The sequence below is a fragment of the Malania oleifera genome, chromosome 6, assembly GCF_029873635.1.
Source record: "Malania oleifera isolate guangnan ecotype guangnan chromosome 6, ASM2987363v1, whole genome shotgun sequence".
In the NCBI taxonomy this organism is placed as follows: Eukaryota; Viridiplantae; Streptophyta; class Magnoliopsida; order Santalales; family Ximeniaceae; genus Malania; species Malania oleifera.
The window spans coordinates 9,582,121-9,608,402 of NC_080422.1; the positions used below are offsets into that span (position 1 = coordinate 9,582,121).

Genomic DNA, 26,282 nt, shown 5'->3' on the forward strand with positions numbered 1-26,282 from the left:
TAGTCTTGGGCTTTAGCACTCTCTAATGGCTTCGAACTTGATTGGATCAATTGCACCACCCTGTGTAGTGATATGTACAAAGAGCGCTCTAATACGCAAGAAACAAAACTTTGTAACATGGTAGTCAAAGGGAGGTGGGGAAATTATTGGAGTGACTCAAATCACAGAGGAAAATGAAGTTTCAATTCAAATGAAATTAGGAACCTATTGATCCTTGAAAAGGAAGGCAGCTCCCTGGTGTTGGATCAAGTGAAGTTGTCACCAATGAGAGGAAGATAAATAAGGGCATTCACATTGATAAAGTCAAGGAATTCTCTTATACTACTAGTCTCAAGGCTACCCTCACTTCTTTCATGTGGATACACAATCATATTAAAATTGCTTCCAATAATCCAAGGAGCATCCCATCTACTCCTAATCTCGAAGAGCTCATTCCAAAAAAAGAGACTTGGGGGTCCTTCACTTGGGCCATACACCCATGTGAAAATCCACTAAAAGTTATCATTCGTGCTTTTTGAACAAACAAGATACTGAGAAGGAATTGAAGGTGCGGTCCAACAATTCCACAAGACTAGTATACCCCCTGACCTGCCTACTGCTCGAAGGGATACCAAATCACTGGCAACTCGGCCCCAGAGATAATTGATCAAGAGCTGCTCCATCATCTCCACCTTCGTTTCTTGCAATCACACCACATCACCCCTCCAATCCTTAAGAAAGGAATTGAGTACAACCCTCTTGGGTTTGTCATTGAGACCCCTCAAGTTCCAAGAAATGATTTTTCTTAAAACATGATTTAGTATAAAGACTCCAACTATTACATGCCTTTTCCATTTCTAAGCATCCTCCTGTTTTTCCATAGTTCATTGTACATTCTACACGCTTCAATTCCCTATTAGTATCCAACTCTCTAATATGGCCCATAAGTTTTTTGTGAATTCTTCACATTTCCTCTCTTCTCTTTCTTTCAATATCCTCAAACACTTTGAAGGACATGCCCATGGTTTTGCCTACTTATTTCAACTTCTGAAGAACCCAAACAAAAACTTGATTCTTGAAGTAACAGCTGTTTGAGTCCAAGTCATTCAAACTTTCAAATTTAGGTTTATCAACCAAATCCTCAAAGTTTGAGTTGGCACACAAAGTCGCATGGCCAATACAAGGGCCTAGGACAAGGGCTAGTCTTCCGATATCATTTGGAGAATTAGGGGGTTCCTATCCAAAACCATCTCCTCCTAAGTTGCAACTGCTTGTGAGGGGGGGAGGCCTTGTAGAGGGACAGCCTTCCCAAAGTGGGCTAATTTTTTAGCAACTTCAAAAAGACCATCATGTAGGCTATGTAGCTTAAAGGGAGAAAAAGAGTTGGGATTGGACTTTGAGCAGTCAAGTGAGATTGCAAGGCTGAAAAATATTCCCATATTTGTAGCTCCAAGACCCAAGTAAAGGCCCACACCAACATCCTCAAATGAGACAAAGGCTTTTAGACTGCCTTTATCAAGCTTATGAAAATCCAAAGAGTTGCCCACAGCACTGCTTTTCTCTCCCACAACTCTCGCAAAGGATCATATGCCCTTACTCATCTTCCCCACCACCTATGGGTTGGGTGACAAGCCACCAATTAGTAATAGACTCAAAGGCTTATCACAATGAGGGCAAGGGCACGAGGGAGCTGATCTGTTGAGAATTGGGTTCAAATCCATTGGGGAGGTCATCGTCTTCTTCTCCACTTGTTGAATGATTGAAGACGTTGAGCATTTCTTTGTGGATGAAAAAATACGACAGCCCAGCTCGGCTGCCAAGGAGGAGATCCTCATCCATCCCATGGATTCAAACACTCCAAAAATGCAAGGGTTCTCCAACCACCACAGTTGGTCTCCACATAGGCAAGGTAGTTCCCGAACGTTTTTGAGTTCAACTTCAAAGTGAGGGTTATATCCTTGTTCCTTGTTTGATGAAACCGAATTTGCCTAGGGTTCCGATTTTTTCAAAGCCCATAATTCTTCCCAAGATTCAAGAAACCACTTGAATTCAACCATCTCTAGGAAGATGGAGATCCTTCTTCCCCTGCGGTATTTTGTGATTCTAAGTAAAGCAAAAGTTCCCTTATCTAAGACCAAGGTGAAAGACTTCCTTTCAACCACCACATTGCCTTCCCATTCCTCGACATCAAGTCAAGACAGGCAACAAATAGGGAAACAAGCCAAAGAAGCTCATAAACCAAGAAAAATCTTGCCAAACTAAGGAACAAGGAAAAGATTGCGAACCAATCACAAAGTCGACCCATATGAAGCAAGCAAGCACCAAAAAACTAAAGAGAGGTCAAAGAGGAAGGCCCAGAGCAAGGCGAACGATAGCAAAGAGGGCTACTCGAGCATGAGGAGAGTCATGGTTGAAAGGGTTAGGTCAAGGAAACAGTCAGAGAGGGAGGCCCCAAGCATGACAAATGACACCGAAGAGGACTGCTCAACCAAGGGCTTGCGACAATAGGATAAGGAGAGGACTGCTTGAGCGAGATGGGAATTGAGATCGAGCAAGAGGGGAGTCAAGGTCGAGTGAAAGGGGAGTCAAGGTCAAATGGGTTCTCCAATTCAGTACAAAACACGAGCAAAGGACCTCCATTGTTGACCGCAGAGGGAGATGTCGATGGGAAGCAATGAGGGTAGTTGGCAAGAGAGATAACTCAATAGTTTCCCTATCATTCAATGCTATCCTAAAGTGAACTCCCAAGAAGGTAATGGACCACTCATGTCGACGCTAACAGAAGAAACGGGATCATTTTGCCCTGAGCGCAAGCAAAATAGGCGAGGAAAAGAGGTGGACAAAACAACATTCCCCATAGCTATTATAAACTTAAAGACAATAATCACACAGTTCAGAACAATATCTCAATCACACAGTTCATAGCAATACCTCCCCACATTGTCATTATGGACAAAAAGGCAGGCAGACCAATCAACAACCTTTTCCCTTCGGCACAAATCAAAATTTCTAGTTGGCCCTTTTTAATGCTGAATCTCTCCTTTAAGTAGCATAACCTTTAACTAGTATAAAGCATTTTTGGGATTGCCTTTTAGGTGTTTGAATAAATAAGTATGAAAATCACTATTTGAAAGAGAGGAATATAAGATCTGTTAAATACTCCATATGTTTAAGATTGCAAACTCAACTTTAAAAAAGGTGGAAAAAAAATTATAAACTGTAGTTGTGCACATGTTGGATTTAAATCCGAAGACCACAAAATTGTACCCTATGCCCTTCGCTATTGAATATGGAAAGTACCATCTCACATCCATGACCCACGTTTCTTTGTTCAAGCTTGGAGATATCATGAAGTGGACCTTCTTTCATTCATGAGTAAAGAGATAAACATAGGATGCTAACCCAAGTACAACAGCTTATTTGCAAGATTAAAAATAAATAAAATCAAGCAAAGCCTGATCTTCCATAGCACTGTCATGGAATTTATCAATTTAGACAAAAGTATTTACAACTTCCTCAAGCTCGGCTTTCAGAGCCAATCCTTCACAAAACCTGGAAAAAAAAAAATTTATATGTTCACAGAATTTATTAAGAAAATTAAACCAAATGCACCTCAGAACCTCCAAACAACTTGTTCAAATGTCCCAAGAAAAACAACGGTGCAAGATCAAAAAGAAATGGAGGGATAGAAAAATTTCAGAATTCAGATAAAATTAAAACCTGGTTAATTTGAGATAGATGGATTCAAAGTGATTGTGGTCCAAAACTTTCACATGGAGAAAACTAAAGACCAGGAAACAGAGGGATTCGAAATGATTGTGGTCCAAAAATTTCACATGGATAAAACTAAAGACCCGGCGATTTTGTTTGATATGGAGAAAACAAAAAATGTATTTTAAAACCTCTTTAGCAAAGAAATTGCATATCCATAAAAGTTTCCAGCCTTTTAGAAAAGGCTCTGCTACAATCTCTTGAAACCATCATCAACTGGAAAATTCACTTGCAGATTTCTAAAACAAAGTGAAAATAATGCAACCCCTCTTAGCATTATTCTTTTCTTCAGTCCTCCTTTCTTTTCTAATAAGGTCCCTTTCCTACTTGTTTGCACTGCATCTACAATCTTGAACACACTGGCAAAAAAACTTTGAACTGAAAGATATTTTGATTCTTCATCCTTATGGATGTGCAATGAGATGGATAATTGTCTCACTGTTTTACTCATATAGACCTCCTTTTCCAAAGAACCATTGTTCAATCATTCAGTCTTTATTTTTTTAAATGGTCTTTAGAATTAAACCGCACTTCTGCACCAAGTTTTCCCCATCCCTCCCCCATATATTGGCTGCCCAACATTTAATTCAAAGCAGAATAGTACATTAAGGGAAAGCAACAAAATGCAAGCAAAAAAAGATTTTAAAATGAAAAATAAAACACCCATATGTTTTGACATAGAGCACTATCAACCATCATTGATCTGTCTTTTTTACACGTCACCTGAAGGGGGATACAACAACCAGGACAATACAACTCAGTGAAGTTGGAAAACATGTTTTAACCACATTGATAAGATGGCACCCCCCCCCCTTTTTTTTTTCTATCTATAGGGTCTAGGATTTTGACAATAAGGCAAGCGTAAAATCATGATTATCCCCACCCATACCCTGTAAAAGAAGTGGAAGAGAGCAGAGGAACCTACATTTCTGCTACCACATCCAATCTATTGTAGTATGCAGTGTTTTAAAAGGCTCAGTCGAGCCTCACCTTGAGGCTCGCCTCAAGACAAGGCATGCTTAAAACGCCTTGAGGCTCCATCTAAAATACCAAATTCCACAAAGGCTAACGCATTACATGTTGAAGCTTACGCATTTTGCGCCTTTCTAGTTGAGGCTTACGCATCTTGGGTGTGTAATTCTCAAGTTAGAATTGGTTAGAAAATTTTAACTACATGTTTGCACAAAAGGAATGTCATAATATGAGTTTATTTCTAAAACTCTTGAACCTCAACCCTTCCAAAATAACCGAACTTGTATCTTATGTCATGAAAATAGTTTGAACTTTGTAATGATATCTCTTGTCATGATTTATGCCATGTATTCAAGTTAGCAATTTCTGAATGGCCAACAAGTATTTTGCAAAGTACATCTAGTTTTTCTTTTTTACATTATATTTGTGATTTTCTTACTTTTTACTTTATTTTAAATATATATAATTTAGTTAACAATTTTTTATCTTAAAAAATAAATTCTCAAAAGGCTTACGCCCCAACGCCTTAAGGGTTACGCCTCGCCTTTTGAGGGTCAAAATGCCTCACCTTACGCCATCGCCTTTTAAAACATTGGTAGTATGTGACATACTAGCATGCAAATTCTTTTTATCTCGAGTGAATAAACTTTATAATATAATTATTGTAAAAATCATAATATAAAAAAAATCTTACAATATTATTGTGTAATTGAATTATTAATTACCCCTTTGATGCAAAAAATTATGCTATTTATTAGATGTTACTCATTTATTATTAAATATCCATTCATAGATGGTCAATTTAGGTGAATACACCAAGTGCCATAACATAATAACCAAGATAACTACTTATCAAAAAAATAATAACCAAGATAACTGTCCCATCAGATTGTGACAACATTTTTTTACTACAGAAGAACAAAAACAAAAATACATTTTCACCAACTGGGATACGTAAGAAACCCAGAAACAGAGAGAGAGGGAACACGACAACATACAGTCAGTTTTGATGTAGTTTTGAGTTGATTTATTAGAAGTGGAACAGTTGCACCCCGAATCAAAATAGTTGTAATGGCTATGGAAGCCCACCTGCAATGACAGAAAAAATAAAATAAATACTTATTACATATCACAAATCATAGGTACTTCAATGGTGATAAGATGACAGAGCATACAGCATTTTAAAATACAGATTCCAGATTCACAGTGGTGACTGGCAACATTCTTGTTCGCAAACAATTAACCGCATCCCATTGCTCTTTCAATTTTCCAAATAATTACTGGAATGCCAGCTTTGTTACTAGTTTTCCGAGGATTGTATAAGATTATTTTTCCAAGTTTCCTACACAAGATTAAGACAACTGGAAAACAAGGTGTCATTTTTGTTATTATTTGGAAAGCTGAAAATGGAAAATGGAAACAGTTTTCCACAACTGAATGTGTCCTAAAGAACTTTATACACAAACTTCTTTGCAATTAATTTAATATGTAAAAAAGGGATTAAACAACAATGAAACAAATAGAGGATGCTACCATTTAAAACATCTAGAAGCATGTACAATTTTCAGAGTATCATCTTCAGAAGGATACAACTGTTTCAAAAGGCACAGCCTCCCCTATATATCTGTTTTCATACCAGCGATAGGTGGTACTGCTGGGCCACATTTGGCTGCAATAGTCAAGTACATTTTCAGGCAATGTGAAAGAAAACTTTGCTCCAAGGCTCACATTTGAGTTTTGAGGGAGACAGAACCCAAAACTAGAAAGATATTTTTCTTTGAAAAATCTCCAGAAACTTAAAAAAGGGACACTTCACCTACATACACATGTTATAATTTTCTATCATGTTCTTAGCCACTACATCTATAGACAACAATCTGATATATATGTGTGCATATGAGTGTAGCCAAACATCAAATATTGCATGCATCACTAAAAATTCACCAAGTCCAGCATCAATTTCTTTAAATGTGTCAATTGGAACACAGGTTAAGAGAAGGATCACTTACAGAAAGTCTATGCATTCTTTAGTGGGAGCAAAAATTTACGGCTTTGGGTTGTTACTAGTTATTTAGTGTTACAATTGTGTGCTATAAATTATTATTGTTTTGGTAAACATGAGTTTTGGCATGAGTTAGTGAGGATTACATGGTCATTGTCATGTACTTGGCAAATATTATAGTTATAAATAGAGGAAGAAACCTATCATTGTGAATAGGACTTCTAATTTATCAAATACTTCAACATGATACCAAAGCAAATCTAACTTAAACCCTAAGTGCATAGCTGCCACTGAACCAAACCCTAAACCTCATAATCCTATGCCAACCTGCCAACAAAGAAGGATCATCCCAACATCGGAGAACAAAAACAAGTCCAAGAGTTGCCGTAAAACAGAGCAATCATCTGAATCTTTCCTGGATGTCGATGCCCTTTAAGAATCTCAAGAACCTCTTCAGATTTTGCAAAACCAACCCCACACATGGCCACATAACCTGATGATCTATAAGGCTGTGAAGTTTCACCATTGGAGGAGGCCCTACACACTGGCCGAGAGCTGGCAGAACCAACCTCACCACGAGCGCACGAGGAATTATTGAGCCCGGTTTTTGCTCCAATTTCTTCCCTAGTGCCTTCCATACTCCACAACATCAAGTCGTTGGTCATGTCTTTTGTTCAAATATCCATCCTTTTTCAGTCATTCACTCAAGGCACTTTGTTAATGGTTGTTTGGTACCATTAGGGTTAAGTGTATTAGTTCCTTGGAGCTATGTATTTATTTCTTGGGGCTGTGTCAGTGTGATGCTGGTTTGTTTGTGATGTGTGGTCGTTTCAGTTGTTCACTTTGTTTGTGGTTGTTTTAGTTATTCCGATAGTTAACTTCATTCATTGTTGGTCTCGTTTGAAAGTGTAGGGATGGAATCCATGAATCCCAAAATTATGTCCCTCTCTTCAGTAACTTGTTCAGCCATTGGTGAATAGTATACTCTAACAATCTCAGAGGAGTATTCAAGGTTTCTACACTATCATGCATCTTAACAAGCATGTCATCACATTGCATCTTATGCTCAAAAAAGGTTATCCTACAGCCCACATGTCATCTTGTATGTCGCCCACTAGTCCTTGAGTTATCAAATCTGCCACCATATGAAAACAACTTCTTTTCTGCCCTCAAGTATTCCAAAAATCTACCTTGAGTTACCCTTGCTGATGGGTCTACTGCTCAAGTAAATCCTACTCCCTCAACTTCTCCTTCTTCTATTTTGCACATTCCTAAATCCCCCTTATCATTACTGTTAGTAAGATTATGAAGTCGCTAAATTATTCTATACCTTCTTTCCTAATTCTGTTGTTATCAAGATGAGGAAGATGATTGGCACAGGATGTGAGGCTGGTTAACTTTACTACTTTCGATTCTTTCTCTCCTCCTATTGCCTGCAGTGCTGCTACTACACAACTTCAAATCATCTTTTCCTAGTTCCTACATTGAGTTCTATATTTAATCTAGAGTGTTGAGTCTTGTAAATTGGGAAAGTACCATTATGTTCCCTTTGCTTCCCAAGTCAATAAATGGACGGTCAGCACTTCATGTTAGTCCATTACAATGTTTGAAGTCCTCGTCGTATCACATCAAAGTTAGGATTTTCAAAACTTTGTTACATCTGTTGATGACTACGCTATCATGACTTGGTTGTATATAATGAAAGATGAGTAGTTTAATATTGCCTTTTGTTCTTAAATAAGGACTCAATTTAATGTACCAATTAGGATACTTCGTACTTCGAAGTGATAATGCTAAGGAGTAATTCAATGCCCAATTCACAACCTATATGACTAACTCTGGCACAATCCATCATCCATCTTGTGTCCACACTTCACAACAAAATGGAGTTGGAAAAACAAGCATATTCTTGGAGTTACTCATACCCTATTGTGTCAAATGAATGTCCCCAAAGTTTCTTTGAGTGATGCCACGCTAACTACTTGCTCTCTAATTAATAAAATGCCATCCTTTGTCCTTGGTAAAGTCCACTATTCAGTAATCTTCCCAAAGGCTCCTTTGTTCTCACTTCCTCCTTGAATACTTGGTTGTGTCCTCTGTCCAGTTAAGTCCAGAAGTGGTAAGTTGGATCTCATGCTATACAATGTATTTTTCTGTGCTATTCCTATACTCAGAAGGGATGTTGATGTTCTAGCTAGGGGTGATCACCAAGAAACCAAGCCAAGCCAAAACTGAACCGAAAAATGGTTATGTATCAGAAGGTATGTCAATGTTAGAGCTAGAGGTGCGCACCGAAAAACCACACCAAACCAAACCTGTCCCAAAAAACTGGTTAACCAATTTTTGCTCAGTTGAGGTTTGGAATTTTCAATTTTATTGTTAACGGTTCAGTTGCAGTTTTGGCCATTCAATAACCGCGGTTAACCGAACGGACATAATATAATTTATGTATATATATTTATATATTTATATAGTTATATATTTATATAATCATATATAATATAACATTTTAATTATTTAACAGCACACAGCTGTAAGCTTTTAACCAACAAATCTGCATCTCAGTCATCCACTACACTCTCAAGCCTCTCACGCCATTCTATTCCACCATTCCACTCTACTTCCGCCGTTGGCCACCACACCTCTCAGCTCTCTCTCTCTCTCTCTCTCTCTCTCTCTCTCTCTCTCTCTCTCTCTCTCTCTCTCTCTCTCTCTGTTTTGTGGTCTTGAAGACAAAATGCAAGATTTAGAGATTGTTGACATCCATGCAGTCTTCTCCTACCTCCATTATGTTGAGTTTCGACCAAAACGCAAAATTATAAGCCAAATTTCATAATCTTGTAGATAGAGTTCGAGATCTAAAGAGAACTGACATCCATGCGGTCTTCTCCATCCTCTGCTACGCTGAGTTTTGTTCTTATAAGGCCTCTATGTGTGGGCGAGCACGCTATTTGTAATCCGTTTTAATTTATTTTTTGATACTCTATTCTGAGAAATGCTATTTGATAATTTGTTGTAATCTTGAACTTTTTGTGTTGAGGAAAGTTCAGATAATTGGAATTCTCTAATCTCAAAAATGTCTTGAGCTTTTATTATATTAAAAGAGAGTCCAGTGCTTGTGTCGTAAAGGCCATTTTATTAATTATATATATTACAATAGGTATCTGTTACCTCGTTACCATACAATACAACTATATATTGAGGCTGCAAACAAACCCATTTAAAGAAGGTGAATAAACCCATACTGCATTTTAGTATAAATGCTTATTATATTATATAGATTACCGCCATAATATAAATGCTTGAAAGATTTAAACCATTTAAATAAGGTTATGCAGGGGCAGCATCAAGGATTTGCAGCCATGGGTGAGATTAGAAGAAATTGAAGAGGGGTAGGAGAAGGAAGGGAGGCGAGAGGAGTTACAAGGGGGAACTCACATTCACTTCTCAAATTCAAATTCAAAAATAACTGCTACAACATGGCTTTCAGACGCAATTTATAAGAAAGCCTCTAAACACATAAAATCACACACAAACCCCTAAAGCTACATTACATTACAAACATGTCCCTAGAATACACAAACACTACAAACAAGCAACCAACATACGTAATCCTAATACAAGAAAACTACACAAACATACATACACAACTAACTAATTAAGCATATATGGGTTTCAGACCCAATAAACCATTAACCCTATTCTTTGACACAGGCCTCCAAATTGGGTTGAAATGATCCATCCAAATACCCTCTTCTAGTCCTACATCAGAAGGTAAAGAAACCCATAATGCAACTTATAAAAGCAAAGAGTTTTCTTTGTGTAATCCTCTAAGGGAGGGAGTCCAGACCATACGCATGGTTGGAAAATTGTACTATGAGATTTGCTGTGTTTTGTATTCGAGGATGACTTCCGAGTGCTAATTTGCCAATAATTTCCAGCCACCAAAATGTTCTCAAATGAAGGATTTTCACAGCATTGAGAATTCTCGGCTTTCATATCTTTAGAAATCTTCCTCAAACCACTAGTAACTGATTTTAAAACCATAATTTTAGTGACTTTAAAATTTTAATTGGATCCAATGACTCAGTCTGATTAACCATTGGATATCGGTCTAAAAACAGTTATCATAATTAACCCATTAACGGTTCATATCAGTTTCCATTTTCTGACATACTGAAACTTCGGTTCGATTAGCGATTAAAGTGGCATGGTTTGGTTGTCCAAGTGGCACCCTAGTTATAGCCCTACTTTACATCAATTCTTTGTCTATGTTGATGTCACATTCTTTGAGTCTACACCATACTGTTAAAACCTATTGACCCTAATGAGTCCCTTACTCCCTTCTTCTTCCTAACTTTCCAAATTCTAACGTACTATCTCTGCCCTGTTTCTCCTACATCTTCATCTACTTTGAGACCTTTTCATTGCTTAGATCACCCTAATTTGCAAGTGTACACATGACAGCAACTCAAGAGAGGAGAGCCTCCTCTAACTTCTACTTCTAGGCATCTAGTTCCCTTGTTTATTGATCCTATTTCTTGATATGTTGATCTTATGTACTTGAACCCAGCATCCAATTCCTATTTTGTTTGCTATGATTTCTTGTGACCCTCGTATAGTTTTGTTAGCACTTTGTCCTCTATTGCTCTTACAAAATTGTTTCTAGAGCCCTATCCCATTTTGTTGGAGGACCACAATGGCTAAAAAGATGCATGAGATATTGAATAATGATACTTGGGAACTAGTACCTCCTCCTTCTGAAAAGTGAGAAGTCTTTGATTGGTTGTTGTAGGGTTTACAGCATGAAATTCAATCCAAATGGTTTCGTGGCTCATTTGAAGGCTCGTCTTGCAGCCAAGGGATACACCCTACGGTCACTATTCTAACACATTCTCCCCCAGCCATTAAACTTGCCTAACTTTGTTTGTTCATCTCCTTAGCCACCACGTGTCATTGGCATCTACTCCAATTAGATGTGAGAAAATGCCTTCCTACGTGATGATCTCCAAGAGGAGGTTATATGGAGCAATCATTGGTTTTTCTGCCAAGGAGAGTCACAATTAGTGTATTGACTCAAGAAATCCTTGTATGGTCTGAGGCAGCCTCTTAGAGCATGGTTTCATCGACTCAATGTTGTGGTACTTGAGTTTGGTCTTCAGTGGTGCATAGTAAATCACTATATATTTTATTGTCATACTGCTTCTAGTAGGATTATACTCATTGTGTTTATAGGACGATATTGTGAATACTAGTAATTTTGATTAAGGTATTCACTGCAAAGATTTTTTACAAACTAAATTTTAGACTCCTAGGTATGTAAGTATCTAAATCTCGTATAGGACCATTTTGTCAAAGAGGAAGTATGGTCTAGATTTTTAGATGAGATTGAGTTGTGTTGATAACCCCATGGATTCTAACAGCATGTTAGTCCCACAAGTGGATGATTTGTTGGCTAACCCTAGAAAATATCAGACATTTGTTGAAAGTTCGTTAGAGAGTTGAACTATCTCATCGACCTGATATATATTTCACAAGTGTTGCAAGCAAGTTTCTTGATTCTTTAAGAACAAGTCACTGGGATGCAATTATTCATATCTTACGATACCTCAAAGGTGCACCCGAGAGAGATCTCTTATATCATGATCTGAATCACACTTAAGTTTAGGGATATACATATGCAAATAGGACTAGGTTACCTTCCAATAGAAGATCCACAACCAGGCATTGTGTTTATGTTGGTGGCAACTTGGTGTCTAAGAAAAGTAAGAAACAAATTTGTGATGGCCCAATCCAATGCTATGTCAGAGATCAGAGTATCTAGCCATGGTCCACACTCCAAACTACATGTCAACTTATTTGGCTAAAGAACAAGGTAGATGAACTTAGTTTTCCACATTCTCGGCCTATGGAGTTTATGTGTGATAATCAAGCTACTACTCTCAATCAATCATGCCACAACTGGATAAATTCACCTTTTTCACACAATTCTTCTGGTCATGCCTTTTTTTCTTTACTTTCTACATTCCCATATGCAATGATGGAGATAGAGTACAGGGGATCGGCAGAATTCAAAAACTACGGAACCAACTGGTTTCACGTCAAAGGAACAACATCCGGAGCAACGACCCCAACAGTTTGGAAGATATCTTGAGAAAAGGTTCATATTGCCTCTAACCTAGTCTTCCATAAGTGGACAAAACACATTGAAGTTGATTTGTCACTTTGTTCAAGAGAAACTTGTGCAAAAGATCATCACAACGACCCATCTGAAGTTTGAATTCCTACTAGGATTAATTCACTAAAGCCTTGGAGGTGTTCAAGCTAAACCCATTTCTAGCAAGCTAAGAGCGTATGATATCTATGCTCCAACTTAAGGAGTTGTCATACTAGTTACTATAGTTATTTAAATGGAAGGGTAGTATGGTTATTGTTATGTACTCGGCATATACTGTAAATGGAAGGGGAGAGCTATCATTTTGTTAAGTCTTCCAATTTACCAAAATCTTCAATAGAAATATCACGTAAGGATGTAGGCGCTTGTTGTGCAAAGTTGTGCAAATTTGAATAGGCCATTTCTAGTTGGAAAATTATAAGGTAACACAGCAAACTAGTAATAAAGGCTGCTGAAATTATTTGAATGGCAATCAAAAGGCATCCCAAGAGCAACAACACAACCAAGCCTTAAGTCCCACTAGGTGGGGTCGGATACATGAATCCTTTTCCGCCAATTTATGCGATCATGGACAATTTCTTTCGACAAATTTAGCACTATTAAATCATTACTATCTCATTTCAAGTTATTTTAGGTCTACCCCTACCCCTTCTACTGCCCCTCACAGTAACTCACTCACTCTTCGTCACTAGTGCACCATGTGGCCTACGTTGCAAGTGCCCAAACCATATAAGACGTCCCTCTTTTATCTTATCTTATGTGGGAGCTATGCCTAAATTACCGCAAATATGTTCATTTCTTAATTAATCTTTCAATGTTATACCACTCATCCATCTAAGCATTCTCATCTCGACAACTTTTACCTTTTGGATATGCTGTTTCTTAGTCACTCAACATTCCAATCCATATAGCATAACTGGTCTTATAGTCATCCTATACTTCTACGATCACAAAGCACACTTGAAAAACTTCTTCGCTTTACCCAACCTACTTTAACTCTATGCATTACATCTTCTTCAATTTCTCCTTCAGCTTGCATAATAGATCCAATGTATCGAAGTCTACTAGTACTATTTATTTCTTCATCATCAACTTTGTCTCCAATATTCCTACTACTATTACTGAAATTAAATTTCATATAATCTATCTTATTGCTACTTATCCTAAAGCCTATAAATTCTAAAGCCTCTCTCCATAATTCTAACTTAGTCTCTACTCCACCCCTAATTTCATCAATCAATACATTATCATTTGCAAACAACATACACCAGGGAACCTCATTTTGGATACTCCTAGTCAATTGATCCATCACTAAAGCAAAAAGATAAGGGCTCAAAGCAAATCCTTGATATACACCTATTGTGATTGGAAATTCTGTAGTCTCTCCACCTTCTTACACTAGTCATTACTCCATTGTACATATCCTTAATGACATAAGTAATTCCTAGTACATGCACCCCTTTTTTCTAAAACTCACCATATAACTTCCCTAGGTACCCTATCATATGCTTTCTCTTAGTCAATAAATACCATATGCAAATCCCTCTTCTTTTCCCTAAACTTTTCCATTAATCTTCTCACTGACATAAAAGCAATTTTTTGTTGTTGTTGTTGTACCATAACTAACATCTCACCGATAAGACAACGATTTGACTTGTCAGCCTTTCAGGGATAATTAAAATTAACCATCACTATATTTACCCTAAGAATATGTTAGCTTCAATTATGTCTTTGTTTCTTATTCAAGTAAGCAACTAGAAAATCTTATAATTGGATAGTTATGTATGCCTTTATTATTTTATTCAAGGAATCAGCCAGCTGATCTACTGTACATGCTACTCCAATAAACTGAAAGATATTGATATCAAACAAATGGACAGTTCAACAAATAAATTGATCTTAAAAAATTTAAACAAAGAAACGTACAATTTTTGTTCCATAAACAAGATTTAATACAGCTACTTTAGGGACATAAGAGTTGTATCCTTAAGATTCTAGAACATATCTCATCCAATGATTTTTTTTATAGTACTCAAGCAACCAAAAGCAGATTACAACACACCACTGCAAACGCAAAGGAGAAAAACCAGCAGTGTATGAAAAACATATTTCATCTTTTCAAAAAATCACAATCAACCACCCCCTCCCCCACAACACAAAAAAATCATGTCTACAACACCACCTAAAGTAACCACCTCCACAATAGTAGAGTTGCATATAAATTTTAACAATAGTAAAGATGGGTCCTTACCAGTTCAAGCCAGTAAAAGAATGAACACCATCAATGAGGTACTGTAAGGCTGCAACAGGGAAGAAAGAATCTGCGGCGGCAACAGCAACTTCACTTACAGCAGGAGCCTGTGATGCTACTGCATCAACAGTTGTATCCGAAAGAACCCCTGCAACATCACTCATGTATTCGATTTTGTCTGACCCCTCACCAATTGTAGTTGACATATACCTACAAGATGCAAATTCCACACTTGGAGAAATGGTGAATGGCAAACGTCTTCTATCCATAAAGGAGGCCAATCCTGCAGAATTGTTGATGCTGCTGCCGCAGTATCTCCAGCAGAGAGAAGTGTTAATTTTTTTCTGAGACAGATCTTCATCAAGAGAGTGCTGCTTACGATCATCATCATGAAGAGCATAACTAATGGATGCATGACATCGTCGAGCGAGAAGGCTTGCTCTTGTTGTAATGCTACGCGTGTAAGCCATTGATGTATGGAAAACAGATTCTTTCACAAAAAGAAAATAGCACCATGCACCCAAATTAGAATGAGAAATCTCAATTTCAACTAAATTACATGAATAACCGCGGTGCGCAAGTAATTTAAATCAGAGAAGGATTACCACAGTAAACAAAAATCACATGCATGTTTTAAACAGTGCCGCAATCATTCGAAATAGTGTTATACATAACAGAATTTCAGCTACTTATGTGGTGGGAATAAAAAACACACTGTAGAAACATTGCAGCCCGGCTATGGGACCACTACTGCCAGTACATGACTATTACAGAAAATATAAGCATATTTTTTATTTTTCAATTTTTTCTTCTCTTTTCTGCCTTTTCTAGAACAACTTCAATCAGCTCTGTGAAGAGGGGGAGATGATTACAATGAGGATGATAATTATACAAAATTATGTATCTTTCACAGCATTTGCAACAGATGAACTAATTAACTAGTTGATATGAACAATGTTTTGCTAAAATTATTTAATTTGATAATATTAGTGATGCAGGAGCAGCATCAAGGATTTGCAGCCATAGGAGAGATTAGAATAAATTGAAGAGAGGAAGGGGAAGGGAGGAGAGAGGAGATATAGGGGGTAAACTCATTTTCACTTCAATTCAAATTCAAAAACTGCCTACAACTGTACAACATGGCTTCCATACACTATTTATAAGAAATCCTCTTCACATGAAATTACACCTATATCCCTAAAACAACATGAATTATGGACAAACCCCTACATTACACAAATATTACAAACAACCCCCAAATACAAATCATCCCATAATGATTAATACAAAACACAAAATAAACTACTAACTAAGCCCAACAATCATTGATCCAATTCTTCTTTAAGTATTCTCCAACAAGGATCTTCCCATGCTTCTTGTCCTACATCAACTCTCCCCTAGTTAGGAAAAATACAGCCTCGAATTTTGAAATGTTGGAGGATCATAAGTAAGAAGCAATCATGGATTCTTCAAAAATCAACACTTGAGTGAGACAAGAAACCATGTTCCATTGACAGCACCATAGACCTGAATTGAGAATTGGCATCAATAAGCACATTGGGGATGACAAAACTCCACAAACAAAATGTTTGAAGACTTTGGATGTTTTCAAACACATTCATTGGCTTCCTTGTAGTGTCTTCAAGTTGAGAAACTTTAATAGATTATTTGTCTTGTTTGGGTTGCAGTGTGGGCTTCAAGATGATCTTCTTACCATTATAGTGGAAGACTTGTGTTCTCTCATGTCCTTAAGTCACATCAAATCATCCAACCAAGGAGAACCAAGGAGAACATGGCCAATCTTCAGATGTCTGATATCACACCAAACATTGCCAAAGCAAGCAGTAAGCACTCATTTGGATAGGAAGCAAACATGTTTCACAAATATAGGTGGTGGTGTTATCAATCCAAGATATGTCATAAGGCTTTAGATGGGGTTCCGGATTAAGTTACATACAAATGGCTCCGGTTCTAAAAATCAAATCTATAAAACATCTTGTAACGCCCCAAACTGGGTCTGCCAGAGAGCACTGCGTCTCTCCTCCTCTACTTGGACCAAACAACAGGGGGAGTAAGCCTTATCAGACTAAGGACTGACCCCACAGACCAACACGTGTCCTTTTCAGTGTGTTTTGTCCTCACTCACACACTTCCTAAGAAAACTTCCCAGAAGGTCACCCATCCCGAGATCACTCCAAGTTAAACACGCTTAACCGTGGAGTTCTTATAGGAAGGCTCCCGAAAAGAAAGGTGCACCTTGTTGATATGGGTAGTAACATCTAATCTTTTTAAGCATTTCTTCCACGGGGTATCACATTCTCCCCCACTTACAGAACGCAACGTCCTTGTTGCGAACCAACATTTCCAAACACAGGCGATGTGAATCTCATCACACTTCCGGCTAGGTAATTACTCTAATACCATTTTGTAACACTCCAACTTGGATCTGCCAGGAAGCACTGTGTCTCTCCTCGTCCACCTGGACTAGACAACAGGAGGGGTGGACCTTATCAGACTAATGATTGATCCCACAAACCAACACATGTCTTTTCAGTGTGTTTTGTCCTCACTTACACACTTCCTAAGAAAACTTCTCAGAAGGTCATCCATCCCAAGATTACTCCAAATCAAGCACGCTTAACCGTGGAGTTCTTATAGGAAGGCTCCCGAAAAAAAAGGTGCACCTTGTTGATATGGGTAGTAACATCTAATCCTTTTAAGCCTTTCTTCCACAGGGTATCACACATCTTCCATCAAAAATGAATTTGCATACTTTTTCCCCAAACTTAAATGGCTTAATAATATGCTCAGAGTATGACAAAAGCCATTCATTTTTCCAATAAAGTGCCACCCTATTGTTGGATGATGTGTTTAATTTCTATACAAGTTTTGTCATACTTTCACTCTTATTTTTATGCTAGTTTGTGTTTAAATTTATTATTTATTAGAGTTTTGATTTATTTTATTTATTTTTTGTTTAGGAATAAATAAATTAAAGGAGTCATGAGATAAGGAGGATTCTTTCCTTTTCAAATTCAAATTCCCTTCATCAAGAGTCCTTCTCAAACTTAAATTCCTCTCCCGAAATTTCCTCAAACACCCTTCAATATTTGGAGCATAACTTTTGCTAGAAAATTCCAAATAGGGCGATCTTGGTATCTACGAAAAGGTAAGAAAAAATCCCACAACTTTCGTAAGAAGATTTTCGAAGATGGGAAGATCTCGATAGAGCAAATCGCACATCAAGGCGGCAGAAAAAAAGGAGGGGATTTGGATGACCTTGTTTTGGGGAGATAAGAAGGGAGGACGACCAGAGCTTTATAAAAGGATGGGATTAGAAGCAAGGAAAAAGAGAGAGGATTTTCTTCACCATTAGAGAGGAATTTGAAGCTTGGAAAAAGAAGAAGAAGAAGAAGAAGAAGAGAGAGGCCGAATTGGAGTTGTTGACGATCGAGATTCTCAATCTACATACAATTTTCTTTACTTCTTTCATCTTCTCTTTGTAAAATTTTCATTATGAATTCTAGAATCATTATGGTTTATTTTGATTCTCTTATGAGCTAATTGCTATTGCTAAGGCCACGATGTAACCTCTCCATGACGATTCCGAATCTTATTTCTATGTGATCATAATTTTATCATTCCTTTTGAGTATACATCATTGAGTTTAATGCTTTCAATTATCTGGCCAATAGTTGAATGATTTGTTGTGCATGTTAATTCAAGAGATGATGCATGTAGTTTAGCTTTGTATGATGTATGCCATGAATTGAACGAAAGACAGAAATGTGCCAACGTGATTTGTGCGGCTTTTATGTGAAATATTATTAATCTTAATGTACTCAAATACTTTTAAATTCGCATAGACATATTGAGGGTTATCGTATTTTGGGTAATCCTAATTCTACTCGAGAGAGGGTCTTAGATAAGTTAGAATATTTCTCCGTCAAATATGATGATAATTGATTGATTGCATGATAAGGATTTGAGATTGGATTGGTTAGGTGAGTCGGATGCCTTAGATTCTTATTCGGTGAAATCTTCTTCTTTTTAAGTAATTAGTTGATTTAATTTCATTAGTTTTTATTTTATTTTTCAGATTCAAAATCCACACACTTTTCTTGATTTTCAAACAATTTAGAATTAGAAAATTTCAATAGTTAATAGGTAAATAGTCCTCATGGGTTCAACATCCTTCTTTATCACTATATAACTTGTTATGATTTCATGCACTTGCAAATTTTCACAACACAGGATTTATTCATGTATACTGCAACTATATACCAATAAAAGCCTTAACACAATCAGCCTACAAGCCTTATACTTAATTTCTCAAAAACAATCTTCAATGCATAGTAAGGCGTAGAGGGTACTTGGAGCCGAGGCGTGAAGCACAAGGCGAAGGCGCACACCTCACAAAGGTGAAGCACACAATTATTAAAATTGTGTACAATGCCTATTTGGTGGGTAATTGATATAAAAACACATCAATAGTTATATCAGAATTTAAACAGCCAAAATACTCAATAGTAATTATGACAACCAAGTACCAAGTTCCAAGTGAAACAAACATAGTTCAACATAAGTAATTATGCATGCAAGATTTCAAGCTTCAACTTAGAAATGAAATAAAATTGCCATGCTGAAGGACCAAAAGCATCTTCAATATCAAAAGAAAAGAATACAATAAAACAGCAGCTAAATTCAGTAAAAAATGCTATATATTAATATATTTCAGAAAAATGTATAGTTTGTATACTGCAATTCCAAACAAATTACAAAACAGCAGCAAAATTCAGTAAAAAATGTTATATATTAATTATAAAGTATAAAATTGCATTAATCTACATAATTAATTGCACATTATATAATATTAACTTAGAGGCTCAATGCAAGTTAATATTATAAGAAGCAGCAGCCGGCAGGAGGCAGCAGAACTGAAGAAGAACTGAAAAAGAAGAAGAAGCAGAAGAAGAACTGAAAAAGAAAAAGAACTGAAGAAGAAGGAGAAGAAGAACTGAAAAAGAAGCATAAGAAGAAGAAGAAGAAGAAGATGACGACGACTCACTAGTTTGAAAATCGAAGCAGCATGACAACTAACGAAGACTCGAACCTCTATGATGAAGGGCTCCTGCTGGTTCAAAGGCTCGAAAATTAACTGACGAAGGGCTCCTGCTGGTTTGAAGGATCGAAGACGAAGGGCTCCTGCTGGTTTCCTACTGCTTCGAAGGATTGATTGGTCAAAGACGAACTTCTCCTGCTGGTTTCATACTGCTTTGAAGGGTCGCAGACGAAAGGCTAGGGCCGGTGCATGTCGAACTGTTGAAGGCTGGCTTGCTGGAAGTGGGCTGGGGCTGGTTCTGGCTATGTTTTATTTCTTAACAGCTTCAAAAATTTCAAGGTGTGACTCACTGTGCCTGGAGAATCAGTGCACTTCAGTGCGCCTACTTGCGCCTCTTGAAGGTCGCCTCGCCTGAAGAAGAATGAGGTGCTAGCTAGGTTGCCTCACTGCGCCTCGCGCTTCAGGCGCACTTTTAACTACTATGCTTCAATGCACCTTTAATATTGATTGTTGTGCTGAAATGGAACAAATTCACAGAGAAAACTCACAAACACAGCAATGCAAACTGATTTGTTGTTGCTGGCAGTGACAAATCCACATTCCAAAGGACTGATGGTACACTAATTCTTCAATTTCTAGCATTTCGTGTCAAATAATCATGCTTACTTGCACTGTCAAGTCTGGAACCAAAATATCATACGGCAAAACAAAATCTCAGGAGAAAAAACCAATTTCTTGTGGCTGGAACCAATTTCTCATGAGACAGGCAATATAGAGCAGTATGGGAAGTTTCCTCACGTGCACCGCCAGCAAGTGAGGCACAAGCCTCCAGCAATGACATTTACCACAACAGTAGATCAATGGATGGGGATAACAGTGGTAGTGGCAGTGTGATGAGAAAAACACAGGAAACCTGGGATTTCGAAGGGCCAACGGCTGGGCAATCTTCTTCCGGAGGATGGGATCACACATGTGGTCAAAAATCAATGAAAATTTTATGTCAAGCCTTTTGGCGGTTTCTGTTTCTGTTGGTTCAGGAGGTTTCATGAAAAATTTCAAGGGAAAGGGTGCTCGAAAAATGGGGACATGACTAGAATCTTGGAATTTGTTTAGAACAGCTTTTCGGTGGTTTTTCTTTTTAATACTGACATTTCAGAACAGAGATGATGAGATCAGAGACTAACAGAGAGGGAGAGCAATTAATGGAGAGAATGGATGACGAAAAAGAAAAAAGAGGAGGAAGGGAGAAGCAGCAGCAGGGCAGGATAGAACAGAGATAGATAAAGAGAACAGAGCGGAGAAAGAAAGAAAGAAGAATAGAGAAGATGAAGAGAGGGGGAAGAAGAAGAAGAGGAGGAAGAGTGAGGGAAAATGGAAGAATAAAGATCATTGTTGGGCTCTAATACCAAATGATGCAAGGGCAGCATCAAGGATCTGCAGCCATGGAAGAGATTAGAATAAATTGAAGGGAGGAAGGAAAGGGGGTAGCGAGGAAAGGAGATAAAAGGGGAAACTTCACATTCACTTCAATTCAAATCCAACAACAGCCTAAAACATGGCTTTCACAAACTCACGCACTATTTATAAGAAAGCCTCTTCACATGAAATAACAAATACACCCCTAAAACAACATGAATTTCAGACAAACCCCTATATTACACAAATATTACAAACAAGCCCCAAATACACATAATCCTATACTAATTAATAGTAAGCACATAATAAACAACAAACTAAACCCAACAATCATTGATCCATTTATTCTCAAGTATTCTCAAACAAGAATCTTCTCAGGGTCTTGCTTCTGTCCTACATTAATTAGTAACTTGATATTCCTTTCCTATATGGCTCAATTTTAGCCTATGTTTTTTTATTTTTTTGTTTTTGACTTTTTGTCTTGTTCAAGTTGTTAATAATTTATCTTTTATTAATAATTTTTTATGATTATAACATTGTAATTTTTTGAATCTTGAACTAATTAAATAGAAGTTGTTTGATTAGTTGTTTCATGCGCCTAATAGATTAATGGGTATATCATATTACAAGCTGATGTATTTTGTTTCATCAATTCATTTACCACACATGATTAATGAAAAGTGATAAATATATATATGTGTATATATATATATAGTATATACACACAATTTTTCTGTCAATATCAATTTTAAAATAATGTAAAATTTATTGTCCTTGTTAAAAAAAATGTTAAGAAGTTGAACAAAAGGATCCAAAATACATCAAAAATCGTTTTAAGAAGATGCAGGGGCTAGTGCCACAGTTGTCAAATCAAGATTTGAATTGTGAAATTGAAATTTCGATTTTGAGATTGAGAATCAAATTGAATCAAATCATGAGATTTGGTACAACTTTCCAAAATCAATATCAAATGCCATGCATATATTGATATACAGACGACACGCAAAATAGTAAAATACATTTAACTTTTGACAATAAAAAAATCATGTTCCTTATGAACACTTTCCCTAAATAATAAAAAGTAAGGAATTAGTTGAGAAAAATTAATTATAAAATGAACATTATGTTGTCTAAGGGAAGGAATGAAGAAAAAAAAACAAAAAACTGAACATGTTTATCAACAATTAAAAAAAAGTCATATTTCATGCATCTTCTTTCTCTAATTAGAAGGGGAAAAAAACAATTAGCTTGTAGAATTGAAAATAATTGAACAAACTACTTTCGGGAAAAAAAAAAATTTGAATCTTAGCTCAGTGAAACATGAGTACCACCTTGGCAACCCCTTCTTTTGAACAGCTGAACACTATACTCCTCCAATAGTGAAGAATGATTTTGTGAAGGCAACATAAGACCTAAGGATCTATTTTTCCTCTTTTTTAGCACAGAGCTGACATAGGCAAGGAATGGAAAGTAATTGGGAAAACAAAAGCAATAAAAAAAAATGCTACTTTTGGGGTCTTAAACCAATCGGGTCTGTCAGGATATGATAGGCTTAGAATCGTGTGAACCAAGCATTCGGATCAATTAGTTAGAATCACACGTGAATCGATAGATTCATTGTTTTATGATTCGCTAATAAGATTTGAACAATTTGTTGTGGAATTAATACGAATCATATGAATCGAATCGCAAATCATAAGATTCTAACAACTATGGCTTATGCACCAATACAGATAAGATTGTGTGTGTTTGAAACAAAAATGCAGGCCATTACACCAGCTTCCGATAATGTAACAGCTGCTATTCATGTAGCCATTACACTACACTACCCGCTATCACTATTTATAACCATGGTTATGTAATTATGGGAAATTTTTTTAAAAAGGGGAGGGGAAAGTAGGATAGAAAAGAGTGACTAGCAAGTTCTTCGCATCATAGAAGCATTCAATCACCAAATTTAAGGCTAACAATAACTAAATTACATGATTGTGAGCAACAACAACAACAAACCAAGTCTTAGTCCCACTAGGTGGGGTCGGCTATATGAATCCTTTTCCGCCAATTTATGCGATCATGGACCATGATTGTCAGCACATTTATAAAAATTATTTATGTATAAAAAAAAAAAAAAAAGATATATAACAGTGCTAAAGAGTAATTTAAACCATAGAAACATTTGCTACATTTCCGCACCAAATTTAAGCCTAACAATTGATTCAGTCATTACAACTCCAGCGTTGACTGTAAATTAATGAGATTTAAATATAACAGCAGAAAACCCTAGAATATCCTGTAGCATTGAAAAATTTTCAAACCTTAGTATATAGTTCAAAGTTACCAAGGCACAATGCAGATAAACAACCAAAGTAAGCAATCATAGTAGCAGGTAAAAATCAAACAGTTGATATGGTCCACAAAAAAATTTAGCAACTCCAATAGAAAGCATACCTTTCAATTGTCAAGCAACATACAACTAAAGAATTGGGGGGGTGGGGGAGAGAGAGTGAGAGAAAGAGAGAGGAGAATTCTAAGACCAACAAAAGGGTATTTTTGCAATTCCCACGTAAAATAGGACCTAGCACGGTTTGATGCAAGAGATGTTTATTGCACTCCAACCCACCAAGAAGTGCTCAACCACACCATCGGATGATTATTAGAAAATAATGGTGTGACATAATACAATCAAACATTAACACGATGTCAAAACACGAAAGGGATTGACCAGGACTTTGGGTCCAAGAGTCATCTCCCTGACCTGCATAAGTGAGCAGTGGGAGTTTGATTCTCCTGAGCTGTGTGAGGTTGTTATAGAGGGGTTGAGGTTTGGGAAGTTTAGGTCACCTGCTACTTTGAGAGTCTTTTCATAGGCCTGCCCTGATTATCAGGGGGCTGCCAAAAAAACGGAAAGAAATATAGACAGAACTAGTATCGAAGCAGGAAAATAACCATCACCAAAACCAATTCTTGCTCTGACGCTTCACCTAGGAAACCATTGACTATGAATCCTGAACACAGCAACTTATATAATAATATCCATGCTTAAAAATTAAATAAATAAACAAATGGATGAAATACACAGATGACAAAGAAGAAATGGATGTCAAAATGGCTCGCAAAGAAAGGATGCTGACATACAGCATGCTGTACGGTCTACAAATCAGAGTTTGGGATTTAGACTTGCAATAATGTCCATGAAAATACAGAAGCATCTGATAAGAAAAACAATTTCGGCATTTCAATGGAAATTAGTTGAAGAATAAGAACAATAGAAGATTGACTGATCAAAGATGAACATCAACAAAAATTAACAACGACGACAACATATCAATAGGGAAAAAAACAGCAGAACCACACATCAGCGATGCGTAAATTCAACTGGAATCGGAGGGCAAATGCATAGATTCAAGTGGAATTGGAATGAAGGTCTAGAGAGAGGAATTGAGCCATAGAATCGGTGCCACGCACCTAGAAAATGGAATGAACTTGAGGGAGGGAGCTGTAATAACCACCATGAAGCAGTGGAGATGCTTCCCCACAAGGACGGCTATGGAGAGAGAGAGAGAGAGAGAGAGAGAGAGAGAGAGGAACTCGTATGTTTGATGTATCATGGGTGGAAAGGAAGAAAACCTAATATTCTTCGTAGAAAAGCAAAAAACCCCATGTGAATACAAACAAACTCCAGTATAGGTTGCTTAAGCTCAATCACAAAAAAAGACTAACGTAGTCAACAAGAACGAATTGGGTATAAACTAATCTCACAGAAAATTAAAAATTCAGGGCATTTTTTCAGAAGAAGCGCAGAAAGCAATTCCGATCCTGGTTCGCAAGCGAAACGGAGGGCTCTGGCCAACTGATTCTCCGGAGAACCAGAGTTTTGAGCCTTCCATTATTGCATTCGGTGAGAAACGCGAGAGAGAGAGAGAGAGAGAGAGAGAGAGCTCACCTGAGAAGACAGTGCCGCCTTCAGCGGCAGGAGAGGACACTAGCCGCCGCCGAAACCCTTCTTCTAGCAGCGCTACAATTCAAATGGAAGCATAGGGAGCTTTTTTCTTTTTCCTTTTTTTCGCTTGATATTCCAACGGGGCGGGCTACTTCTGAAATTTTATTGTTTGTCTAAAGTTCTATAACGGTGTTTTAAAAATAAATAAAAAGAAGAAGAAAGAAAAAGAAGATGACGATGATGATGACAGAGTTGTGGTTTTATACGGACGACACCGTCAACTCGGATTTGAGTAAATTTAAATAAAATATAATTTAAATTTATATTTATATATATAATTTTTTTTTATTTTAATATTTTAAAAATAATTATGAAAAATAAAATAATTTCTAATTCTTTCAAAAATTATATAAAGTAGTATTTGATATAATGAATTTTGGAGTTTAAATTTATATGTGTTAATTTAGAAGGAGTTCAATGCATAACCTACACAAATCAATATCCAACATTCCATACTGACGTTGACGTATACAAAATAAGAGTTAAAAATTTAGAAAATAATAAAAAGATATCTTCTAACTTTCTATATGAATTTAGAAAATTAGAAAATAATATGATAATTTTTAATTATTTAAAAAATAAAAGTTAAAAAATTTATTTTCACAACCATATAGTGTCAAAACCTTTTATTATTATTCATTTATTTCATATAAA

The 26,282-nt window shown here is 36.8% G+C and overlaps 1 protein-coding gene across 1 annotated transcript in view; it reads right to left on the bottom strand.

Annotated features, from left to right (window-relative positions):
- Positions 1 to 25,750, bottom strand: part of LOC131157413 (mitochondrial inner membrane protein OXA1-like) — a 51,024-nt gene extending 25,274 nt beyond the window's left edge. Inside the window, exons 1-3 of the mRNA XM_058111549.1 lie at positions 25,572 to 25,750; positions 15,151 to 15,640; positions 5,721 to 5,811 (exon numbers count right to left, since the gene is read on the bottom strand). Of these exons, the coding sequence (XP_057967532.1) occupies positions 5,721 to 5,811; positions 15,151 to 15,620 (561 nt within the window). The 5' untranslated portion in view covers positions 15,621 to 15,640; positions 25,572 to 25,750. The remainder of the gene's footprint in view (positions 1 to 5,720; positions 5,812 to 15,150; positions 15,641 to 25,571) is intronic.
- Between the last annotated feature and the right edge of the window lie 532 nt (positions 25,751 to 26,282).